At 38.6% G+C, this 12,810-nt stretch overlaps 1 protein-coding gene across 1 annotated transcript in view; it reads left to right on the top strand.

Moving 5' to 3' along the window:
- Window positions 1–10,628, top strand: part of LOC306867582 (NACHT, LRR and PYD domains-containing protein 12-like) — a gene marked incomplete at its 3' end in the record, with an annotated part of 236,115 nt that extends 225,487 nt beyond the window's left edge. Inside the window, exon 8 of the mRNA XM_079413332.1 lies at window positions 10,111–10,628. Within this exon, the coding sequence (XP_079269458.1) occupies window positions 10,111–10,628 (518 nt within the window). The remainder of the gene's footprint in view (window positions 1–10,110) is intronic.
- Window positions 10,629–12,810: the final 2,182 nt, after the last annotated feature.

The raw sequence follows: 12,810 nt of genomic DNA, 5'->3' as shown, positions 1-12,810 counted from the left end.
ACTGCGAGTCAATTCTATGTAGTTTCAAAGTGTTTTATGCAAGTTTTTTACATTGACAAGTTTGAGGTTGACATTTGTGATACTTCTGTATTTAGTTAAATATATTGAATTTTTATTTTCGATTTTCATTTTTTTGTTGGTTTATTGCACTTTTGAGCTATTTATCTAGTAACTATTGATTTCTTACATACATATCCTTCAAATTGGGGGTCTAAGGATTGTATTGATATATGACATTTGAAAATACTCAAAAGAATGACAGCACAGCATGTAAAAATACTAATATATACTCTGGCGGAATTGTTCTATGGCAGGTCTTGAAGGGTTAAAGGAATATCATACAACCACTGTATTTGTTTAATTAATTTATACAGTCCTGTTGTGCTGCATCTTATTTAACAAACAAAACAAAAAAAAGTACGACATTTTTTGTTTTGTTGTAAATTAATTATGTTTTAATTTGAATACATTTTAAAGGATTTTAGAAGTTTCCATTACTTCATTTAATTGTGTTTCTGATGTACATGAATAAATTGAAGCATCAGTTTCAGTCCAGTACAGTGGTTACTGTTGCTGTCTGTTGCTAGGAGACCAGGTCAATCATTCAGCCGGTGTGTCGCGAGATCTCTGAACATATATAGTGTTGCTTTCCTTAACAAAAATTATGACTAAATATCATAATGGTGTTATTGTCACGGAGTGACTAGAGGCAGGCGGAACCTTTGTGTGGGAAGATGTTTCCCTGCCGGAACTGTACCGGTGTAACACCTGGCCGGTTCCGGTTGTCCCATGAGTTGTGAGTAAACGGGTGATTAGATGAGGAAATGAGTGTCAGGTGCGTGATGAGAGGGTGGCGATCGGCGATTGAGACACGTAATTGAGATTATAAAAAGACATGGTGGTGGGTAAGCAGGAAGCAAAAAGGAAACCAGTGTGAGAGGTCGCGAGGAGAGGAAGTGGAGCAGGGACGGATCTTTGCAGGCTGTTGATCAGAGGAAAAATTGATACTGAAAAGGAGGACTTTGGAGACTGAAGGACGGATGTGCACATGTTATCTTTTGGAACGAGCTAAGTACCATCCTACCCTTTTATATTGCTTTATAAAGCTTTCTGTTCCTCCATGGATGTGATGGTCAGATGATTGCTGGACAGTAACTAAGTTTTCTGATGTGCTAATTTCTCAAAGCCAGTGTGCTTGTTGTCGTCCATCTCTCTCTCGCTGTCTTCCTGCCTGCCGTTTCCATCTTTTGTCATCTTGGGTCCAAATGTATCGAAGACGAGGGTTTAAAAACTAAACATCATGTTGATTTTGATTCTTCCCAAACGAGTACTGTTGGCTGTTATCCATCTTCCCGATTGTCCCTGGGTTAAAGTGCTATTGAAGACTGAGGCATTCGGTCGGAGCTACGAGCAGAGGCCCTAGTTTACTGTGAGTGTGTGGGTTGGACAATTGCATGTGTGAAGTCTTCGAGTGCTTTATTTAATACACGAGTGTGGGGAGTAAAGTCTGCCTTTGTTCGTGCCTTTGACCTGTTGGATTGCCTCACTCGAGGGGCGTTGGGTCTTGCTAACCCGGTGCTTGTGGAGTGTATTATACCGAGCTAGCCCGCTAAAGCTGTGAGTTATACGTACCCTCCATCCTCTGTCTGAGTCCCGTGAAGAGCCTGCTAAAGCCGTGAGTTATACGTGTCTTCTATCCTCTGTCTGAGTCCATTGCAGAGCCCGCTAAAGCTGTGAGTTATACGTACCCTCCATCCTCTGTCTGAGTCCATTGCAGAGCCCACTAAAGCTGTGAGTTATACGTACCCTCCATCCTCTGTCTGAGTCCATTGCAGAGCCCGCTAAAGCTGTGAGTTCTACGTACCTTCCATTCTCTGCCTGAGTCCAGTGACGAGCCTGCTGAAGCTGTGAGTTCTACGTACCTTCCATTCTCTGCCTGAGTCCAGTGACGAGCCTGCTGAAGCTGTGAGTTATACGTACCCTCCATCCTCTGCCTGAGTCCAGTGAAGAGCCTGCTGAAGCTTTGAGTTATACGTATCCTCTGTCTGAGTCCAGCAAAGAGCCTGCTAAAGCTGAGAGTTACACGTGCCTTCTATCCTCTGTCTGAGTCCAGCAAAGAGCTTGCTAAAGCTGAGAGTTACACGTGCCTTCTATCCTCTGTCTGAGTCCAGCAAAGAGCTTGCTAAAGCTGAGAGTTACACGTGCCTTCTATCCTCTGTCTGAGTCCAGCAAAGGGCCTGCTAAAGCTGTGAGTTAAATGAACCCTCCATCCTCTGTTTGATTCCAGCGAAGAGTCTGCTAAGGCTTGGAGAACCTGATAAAGTTGTGAGTCCTACGTACTTCCCATTCTCTGTCTGAGTTATTCCTCTCTCGCTGTCTTGGCCTGCTTCTAAGAGGATTCTAAGAAGACGAAGGAGTGGATCGAGTGCCATTTTATCTTAAAAATACTTTTAATTCAATAAAGACGAACTTTGTATCTTTTATCTGATTGTCTGGTCTGGTGGTGTTCTCTGCTAGAGGGGCGGTGTAGAAGGGCGGTGTAGAAAGGTCCGGTCACCCGCCCCGGCCTGTGACATTATGGGTGTTGATGGCGCAGTGGATAAGACACATGCTTTTGGTGTGAGAGACCCGGGTTCGAATCCTCTGTGAGACACCAATGTGTCCCTGAGCAAGACACTTAACCCCTAGTTGCTCCGGAGGCGTGCGACCTCTGACATATATAGCAATCGTAAGTCGCTTTGGATAAAAGCATCAGCTAAATGAAATGAAAAATATTGTCGTCAACGAACCTTTCCCAGATAGCAAAATTTGTCTGGCCCTCCTCTGGGCCACAACCTTGCTTCACTTCTGGCCAGTTCTGGCTGAGTCCCTGGCCCAAAACTGGCCCACACATGGCCCGCATACTGTAGAGTGTACAACTGTACCGCATACAACTGGCCCGCATACTGTAGAGTGCCCTGACACTTTGGCCCAGATCCGGCTGAGACTCAGCTTGGTCCCCGGGCCAAATGTGGCCCAGAAACTGCTAAATGTAATTCAGCAGTGAAACACAAATACAATAAAATTAAAGCCTTCTTAATGGTTTTAAATAAAAGTCACCAAATACTTTAATATAAATACAGTATATATTAACAATTAACAAATGCACTACAGTATAAACATGAACACACTTTTTAAACCACAAAGTAATAAGTAAATTATATTTACTGTATATTATGAAGACTTAATTTGCAAAAACGGATAACTCAATTTTTAAAAACCATATTTTTAATGGTGCATTCCAGTTAATCTCAATCAAACTGCAGTCGGGTTTTTTGATCAGGTAAAAAATAACTAATAAATACTACCTAACTAACAATAAAAACATAACAAAAACATGATTTTTAAACATTTTTAAAAATGGAGTTCTGTTTTTGCAAATAAACTCTTCATATATCAAACGTGTGTCAGTTCAGATTAAATGGCGTCAGTGCAGTCAAGTGAATAATATTGCTGAATATTAGGTGTCTTTAACTAAGCAAGACAAAAGGCATCAGTGACAAGGAACCCAAACAAGACCAGTCTCAGTCAGGAAACCAGTTCTCCTCTGACCAAACAAATGAACATGGTGTGATTATTCCAGGCTGCATCACAAGTCAGATTGTGCATTGATGCCATTCAGAATATTTCATCCAACTTCTTCTGCTTGAAGACACGTCATGCCAGCAGGTGAAGCTGGTAAAAAAGGTCTGTGCAGAGGGCTTGCCTGGTTCTCGTAGTCTTTGCTGAGGATCTGTGCTGGGGCCATCAATGAGGTCTTAACCGGGATCTGTCATCTAGTTGACATGGTCTCCGCTGACATTCAGGGATGTGTTGTGGTTGTTCCTGGGTGCAGGTCCACCATCTGGTCTGGATACCAGCTGGATCAGCTGATTACTGTAACCTAGGGATAAGGGTGAGACAGTATAAGCAACTAATATAAATTCAAATTCAAATTTTATTTGTCACATACATATACATGCATAGTACGACATGTAGTGAAATGTATTGTACGACTGTCCAACAAAATTAAGAAAAACCTCAAGTTTACAAAAATACAAATAGAAAAAGTACAGTAAACACATATATATATATATATATATATATATATATATATATATATATATATATATATATATATAGAAATAAACTAGCAATAAAATAACAAATAGATATGAGAATAAAATAGAATATGATTCTATATAGATTCTGTAAAAGTAAAGCATTGATGTCATTCTTCTTACAAATTAACAAGTACATCAGATATTATGGGAAGTGTTGCCAAGTGTTGCTAATTGGTGCAGCATAAATATCCTTTAAGGGATTTGAATTAGAAATGTGATAGTGTTTCATGTGTGTGGAAGGTTAAAGAGATGGGACTCTTAAACTCAGTGTATCTGTCTCCTGAAGTCTGTCCTTTTGATCTGCCACCTCTTCATAGTCTCCTTCACCTCCATTTCAGCTGCATTATCTTAAAGGTTTTTCCAAATTGCAGCCTTGAAATATATGTATAAATATATATTGTAAGGTAATTATTAAATCTTAAGCATTACAGTTTTTTACAGTCATTAGGACCAGACCCAGAATTCGCACCTCATTTGTTTGATGAATGTTCATGCATAAGTTCATGCAGCAGCTCAGAATTTCTGTAAAAAATAATAAAAAAGATGTCAGATTACATACATAAAGTGTTCAGATTAAACTTTTTAATTTGTTTGCTCATAATAATCCCCACCACAGTATAAGTAGTATGATTTTAATCACATTTATTTCTGATGATTTTAATTCATCATATACGCTTCAATAGTTTTAATTTACTCTAAAAAATGAACCTGCTCCAGGTGCAGCAGACAGATTAGGCCTCCATTCAAGAATAAAAGATGATGCACTTACATTTTACGGCTTTCTCACGTATCTATATTGTTTTTCTGAGCTTCCCACATGGCAGCGTTACCACAAAATAAATATTATTATTAAATTCAGGCTGCATATATTGAATTGTCTTAGCAGGTGTAAATAATGCTACAACAGCGCGCTCAGTTTGATTCACAAAGAAATGACTCATTTGAATGGTTAAGTGAATCAAATCAGAGAGTCACTCGTATAGATATTTATGGCACCAGCAGCGGAGTCGACTCCTATGATTCACTACTCATCAAAAAATACGAATGAATGAATTTTAGCAATCAATAGAATTTTACTCATTACAATTTAATCAGTTTTTTATATTAAAAAAATGACATATAGTTTTTCTAAAGAGACCGCGCCTATCATCAACACTCAATAGGCTATTTTTGGGACGTTATCATCGCAAACCTCCTGATAGATACCATCTAAAAACTATACTCTTCGTGGCATTTAAAACATCAAACAACACGAGATTGAATATTAAATAACTTACTTTTTGCAGCTGACGTATTCCTCTTGAGAACTGTGCCCGCCGAAATCTCCTGAAACCGCCAGATCTTTCTCTAAGGCTGATCTCCTTCATTCTAGCAGTGGCCCACCGGAGACTAAACTAACCCGGGCCAGACAACTACACAGAGTGTGGACCTGCTGCACGTACAACAGCTTTCAGCCGAGATCGGCCCAGATAGAAAAAGCCGTCTGTCAGCCAGAAGTGTTTTGTAGAGTCGGCACGGCTCTGGCCCATCATCTTCTCACCGATGCCGAGACTGAGCCGACAGTGCCGGTGTTATGGATCAACTGGGAATCGTGTTAACTGGGGACATGCACGTGCACGCTAATAGTTTTACCTCAGTCTCCAGCAGATCTGGACCTCCACAGATTCAGCACAGGGAATTTTCAACGGAACAGTTTTCAAAGCTTTCCACATTATTTGTGAATGTTTGTATCATTATTGGACTTCCCCTGGCGATATTCCAATGTATCTGATGTGGTTTAAGGGAACTCTCAATGTGTTTTCAAGTAGCGTCTCAGACCACGCCCAGATTAATTTGTTTAGGCTAACTTAAAATTGTTTCTATATATATATATATATATATATATATATATTTTTTTTTTTTTTTTTTTTTTTCTCTCTAACGACAATTGTAAATGCATTAAATAAAGTGTTACTTTGTTTCTTTCCAACGCGTGTGTAGGCAGTTGTTCAAAAATATTACTTAATTTGTGTAAATGAATTTGAGCAGCAATATTGCTGTGGTCAAAGGAATGTCAAGCATTTCATTTTCTTTTTTTATATATTGCTACAGAATGAGTGATAAACAAGCTATAGTTTTGCATTATGCATATAATTTCGAATTGGTGACACAGATAAGATGCAGTGATTTATCCTGAATGGGGAATGTTCAACAAACGGATACATAGGTGTTGAAGCAAACACACACAAACACTTTTAATAATACATAGCTTCAAAGCAACTTTACATAAAATGATTTTTCTTTTTTTTTTACTATGAAGGGAAATGTGCTAGGTCAGAAATGACTGTCGATATAATGTCCATATTGCAGAAATGTACAGTTTTATGATAGAGGTCTGTCAAGTCAAGTGAGGTTTATTTATATAGCACTTTATACACATACTGAAATAGTGTGTCAGTGCAACGAAAGTTCAATTCAGCTGTAAAGCAGCTCTAATATGAGGACAATAGTAAACAGTCAGTTTCTCAGTTAAAGTCAGTTCATCGTTGATTCAGTGAATATGAAACACAAGCATAGTCTGGCAAGAGACCAGGCCTATATTTAAAATGAAAAGCAGGAGTCATGAACTTAGAATTAACTTTAAGTGTTCTCTGCATGTTAAATGAAACAGATTCACAACATTTATATTCAAGCACCTGACTGAGCATAATACACAGTACAATACAGACACACTATTTATTAAGCATATATAAAATTAAGTTAATTCAACTGATATATGATTATAAGAAACTGAATACAGAATTGTTCTGAAAAGAGTTCTAAGCCAATGCAAAATATTGATTTCAGATCAGTCATAAATCCATGATGAAACTTTATGTCCAGGGAAGAGGACACAGAGGCTCCAGAGCTGACTGTACAAGAGATCTCAGATAATAAAATCAGCAGAGCAAAATCACACAAACTCAAGCCAAAGTAGCCCCCTCCCCATAATCATTCAGAAAATAAATTATTTGATTAAGAACATTAGTAAACTCAATGAAGAGGCTTGTCAATAAAAAATTAAAGGACTTTGCAATTCATGTTTGCTTTAGGTAGCCTACTGCTAATTTTAACTTAATCTATATCTGTTCATTATAACATGCAGCACACTACAGACACAATGTGATCCAGTAATATTGAAATGAAAATACATTTTTACTTCAGCTGGTTGTAGAGTTTGATCATCCATTGAAATGGAAGTCCCATGTTAAAGTGGGCGTGGTTGTGAGTGTGACATCGGAGCATGGTAACCTTCCCTAAAACCATGTGACATACACATGTAGGAAATTAATCCTACAAATATTTATTTTATTATTTAGCTTTTAGGGAATCACTCTTAAGAGTTGATCTTCATATGATTAATTGTTATTAATCAGAATGTCCAACTTATACCTTATTAACGACTTGTCCAGCAAGCATTAATATCAGTAAGTTATCTCTTAACAATTTTGTTTATTTTACTCGCGGCCAACGATCAAAATAAACAACTAGTTAACTTAGTTCTCAGGTTTATGAGCTTAGGTAAAACGCGATCTTTTTGGCAAATAGTTACGACATGTAAAATCACATAGCACAGACAAAAGATTTCTTAATAAAATCAAAGTTTTATTCACTAACTCTAATACACTACTGACTAGACAACATAAAACAGACATAAACATACATTCGTTGCAATGAATTGTTCGGATCTTAAGAGAGTCTTAGGTTCTAACTTAATGCTCGTTTTAGCCTGAGGAAACTCATAGACAGAGAATCATTCTATCTTTACTCTCAACGGAGAGATATCCCGGTTTCAGTCAATAAAGAGATTTTGCCTTACTTGGTCTTTTGCTTTCGGTTCAAAGAGTTCAGGCTTTCTTCGGTTCAAAGAGTCTTTCCTTCAGGTGATGTCCGTCCTTTGTTCAGCTTGAGATGAATCGCGTGCGGATTGGCTGCTCAGGAGGTCATGTGACTAGAGCCCTCTTCAGTGGTTGGCGAGCTTCGTTCTGACGTGAGGGAGCTCAGGAAGTCGATTCAGGTCTTAGCTTCCAATGTTAAAGTTCTTTCAAAGTTTAACTGAGTCTTGGTGTTAGTTGCTTGGCCGTGATGTTGAGGCCAGAAGCCATTTGCAGCGTGAGCAGAACGAGAGACTCGCGAGGCGTGTGTGGCCTCCTGTTGTTTTCAACTCCAACCAAAACTTTCGGTTGTGCATCTGGTTTTAACGGGCCGATTTGGGGTCCGCCTTTTGGCGCGTGGTCCAATCGCAAGTGTTTGTGTGGGCGGAGCCCCGCCCTGCACAGTTACGTGTTTTGCATACATTATCTTGTAAGTATTTTATCACATAAAACTTATAACAGCAGACTTCTATTCGTCTTGTAAATAGGCGTTAATGAAAAACAGATAAGATTTCATTCATACCACAATATTATTATTCATTAAATCAGCTTTCATCCGAAACCAAACAGTAGCCGTTTAACATGCACCAAAATACAAATATCCTTTATATTCGATTTCGTAGTTAAGGCATTGATTAAACGATCCTAAATAATCACAGAGCAGGTGATAATGATCAACCAGTAATCAGGAAGATTATACATTCTGGAAACAAATTTCTATAAGTCCAAAATACACAACAAGCTTAGAAATGTCACAAACAAAAACATCCTTTAATATATGTATAAACTATATTGTCTATAGTGTTTCTTTTCTCGAGTATATTTTGCTTCACAGGAACTTATTATAACTCGTTCCCTTTTCAAAACACACAATATCCTTAAGCCAAGCTGTGGCTCCCTTTGTCCGTTTCTGTTGGTTTAGAGAACGCAACAGGAAAAACGCATTCCTTTCTTGGGCGAACGCGAGGTCATAATGTCACTTCTTGGGGAGCTCTGGAGCTCGTCTTAACTCCGAGTCGGCTGTAAAACCTTCTTCTTCCAGACGTTTTTCATGAATTACTGCAAACTTAATGGATAGAGATTTAGGGAATATGGCGCCAGTAAAGTTAGGCTCCGGGAAGAGGAGTTCTGTTTTCTTTCAAAATGACAAAACGTGAATTTCCTGAGATGGACCCTGGTTTATGATCCCAGGAAGAAAAGGGGAGTTCGGAGCGATGGGTTCCGCTGGAATGCGAGCTTTGATCCATCCTTGCATCAGGAATGTGTTGAAACTAGATGTGTGGTATCCTGATCAGGCATTACACACAGGTACAGACACCGCGGAGTCAAAACGCTTTATTATGCATGATGCTAATGTATACAACCGGTGAAAAATGTTTGTTAGTCCATGACCCGTGGAATATCTCAGTGACCCAGCGTGCACGCGCACACCCCCAGCTAACACGATCCATAACCATGCGCTTCCGCCAGAATCGAGATGAGATGCAACGTAAATGCTGGTCATGTGACCAAGACTATAATTAAATATAATGCAATGTTGTTGACGAATAAAAACGAGACTAAATGTGGTTTACAAAATAAAAACTATGCTAAAATGTCTCTTCATTTTCGTTGACCAAAACGAGACGAAACAAATTGTTATAACGTTATTTCGTCTCCTTTAGTCGCGTTATTATTATTATTATTTTGCAGTTTTTCTGTTTCCTGTCTCACTTCAGATGCAGGTGACGTCATTTCCTCAAGCCCCTCTCGCGCCATTATTTAGAAGATGATAACAAACATGTTAATGTGTTTGTTGGTAAAATAAATGTTGTAAATTCAATTCAGAGCGTCTTCCGTCTCTGGAATGGATGTATTCTTGAGTCTATAAACTAACAATAATATAATGTTGTCTTCATTTGTAAGTCTCTTTGGGTTAAAGCGTCTGCTAAAGGACTAAATAACTAAATGTGTTCTGTGACACAGGGTTAGGTTTAGAGCAGGTTTGGAGGATTATATTAAAGATCGTGTGTGTGTGTGTCTGATTTATGAATTGATTCATGATTCCTGATTCTGATGCGTTTTCTCTCCATCAGATTCCCATCAGTTCACTCTGGATCTGAACACACTGAATAAACGCCTCCGTCTGTCTGAGAACTACACAGTGATTTCTCACACTGACACAGATCAGCCGTATCCTGATCATCCAGACAGATTTGATGTGTATCAGGTGTTGTGTAGAGAGAGTGTGTGTGGATGCTGTTACTGGGAGCTGGAGTGGAGTGGAGGTAGTGTGTTTATATCAGTGTCATATAACAGCATCAGCAGGAAGGGAGATGGTGTTGAGTGTGTGTTTGGATCTAATGATCAGTCCTGGAGTTTGTACTGCTCTTCCTCCAGATACTCATTCATACACAATAACATAGAGACTCGTCTCTCTATGGAGTCCATCATCAGGAGAATAGGAGTGTTTGTGGATCACAGAGCAGGAACTCTGTCCTTCTACAGAGTCTCTGACACAATGAGCCTCATCCACAAAGTCCAGACCACATTCACTCAGCCACTCTATCCTGGGTTTTGGGTTAGTTTTAGATCATCAGTGAAACTGTGTTGATGAATCAGAACAGGCTGATGAGAGATTCTACCCAGAATGCTTTGAGCTGCATGATCAATCAGTAACAGATGTTGGTAACACTTTAGTTAAGGGTACACAAATTACCATGAATTACCATGAATTCATGCATAAATTCATGCATGAATTATGCATTACTTCATGCATTAATATCTCATGAATTATCAGGAACTAACAAGAATTCAAAGTATTTCTATCATGACTTCATGGATGAACAACACATTAATTAAGACATTAACTAAGATGGGTACATCACCATGATTTATGATTTATAACACATGATCATGATGTTTTCGTTCACAAAAAAAAAGGCATTTACTATCCACTGTGGATAAATCTATACTTTTGGTACATGAATCATCTTGAATTCATGCTGAAGGAGTGGATGCCGATCTACCATACCCTTCACAATAATATTATTTCATTATTTCTTGTGTGTTTATTAATCAAGTTATTGATCAGTATTTATCCTCCTAGATTATTTGATGATTGACTTGGTTCCATACTAAAGTCTATTCTGTTCATAGGGTCACAGTGCCATGATTAGGTCAGGGTGGCCTCCCATCTACATGAGCAACAGTGATTGGGCCAACTGTGACATTTATGTGTTCTGCTGTTTTATGATATTGTTTGCAACTTGCTTACTGAGCAATTTAACTGGTATTTGCATAATATATATTAAATAATCCTGCGTTGTCCTCGTGAAATATTTAATGCTGACCTAAAATAAAATAAACAAATAAATGGCACAAACACATGGGATACAGAACATATACAAACTTGCTTAGTTATTGTAAATATCCAGTAAGGATCCATCTTATGTTTTCTTTAAGATAGCTGAAGTTGTGTACTGCATTTGGATGCCAACAGAATTAACAAGTTATCTACTGTGATTGGTCAATGTTGGGGTCTGGTCACCACTTTAGTTGAGGGGCCACACACATGATGAATTCATGAGAAGCTAATGCTTAGTTAATGATGAGTGCTGCATTTGGATGCCAACAGAATTAGCAAGTTATCTGCTGTGATTGGTCAATGTTGGGGTCTGGTCACCACTTTAGTTGAGGGGCCACACACATGATGAATTCATGAGAAGCTAATGTGTTCTGCTGTTCTATGATATTGTTTGCAACTTGCTTACTGAGCAATTTAACTGGTATTTGCATAATAGATATTAAATAATCCTGCGTTATTCTGTATTTTTACACTCTAAAAAGAGCTAAGCGTAGTGTGTGTGTGTGTGTGTGTGTAATGGACCATGCTGCATGCTGATAAGACTCTTGCCAGAGCTAGGCCACCTTGAACAGAAGATACGTGTTGTCTGTGTATGTGTGTGTCAGCATCTTTTCCTGAGTAAGTGGAGAAGTTCGTCATTGGATGCTTTTTGATCGCATCTCTAACTCCTGGTCTTCATTCAACACCTGGTCCTCGGGTTTTAACTGTCAATTGGATTGGATTGGATTCAATTTATTGTCATTGCACATGTAGGTACAAGGCAACGAAATGCAATAGAGAAGAAGAAATACAGCATAACATGAGGAAGGAGAGGAGAAAAAAAAGTGTCCTCGCACTGCGTTCTTCCCTTACAATGCATAGAAACATAGCATTATTTTTAGGGCCGGGACTTGATTAAAAAAATTAATCTAATTAATTAGAGGCTTTGTAATTAATTAATCGAAATTAATCGCATTTTATTCGCATATAAATATTTGACCCGAGAACAGTGAGAAGTAAGTTTTTTTATATGGATTTTTAAATTTCCCATCCACAGGGCCAACCAAAGCGGTCTCATCAGCTTCTTTGTCCATGTTCACTGTGGTTTGTTTTTGGCTGTTTCTCAATATGCGTTCTTCAGCGATCTTGTGTCCTTGTGTTCTCGTTCTACGTCATCATTAACCGTCGAAGTTCAGTTCCAATTCTCAAGAACGCAAGTACAGAGGATGCATGAAAGTGCCCGGATATGTTCTTGAAACTGAGGATGCATCGAGTGCAGACTTGAGAGAATCCAGCCGTTAGAAATCCCAGAAAACGCTGTGGGTGGCCGGTGTACGGAAGCCTGTAAGCTTTAAAGTCGCTCTCACAAATATGGCTCTTCAAGTTGAAAGTAAACATTTATCGTTTTGTTTTGGTTAATTTTAATAAAGTTATAAGACCCGGAGAAAGT

The sequence above is a fragment of the Barbus barbus genome, assembly GCF_936440315.1.
Source record: "Barbus barbus genome assembly, chromosome: 49".
Lineage (NCBI taxonomy): Eukaryota > Metazoa > Chordata > Actinopteri > Cypriniformes > Cyprinidae > Barbus > Barbus barbus.
The sequence above is the reverse complement of the archived record's forward strand: the minus strand, read 5'-3'. Positions and strand labels throughout refer to the sequence as shown.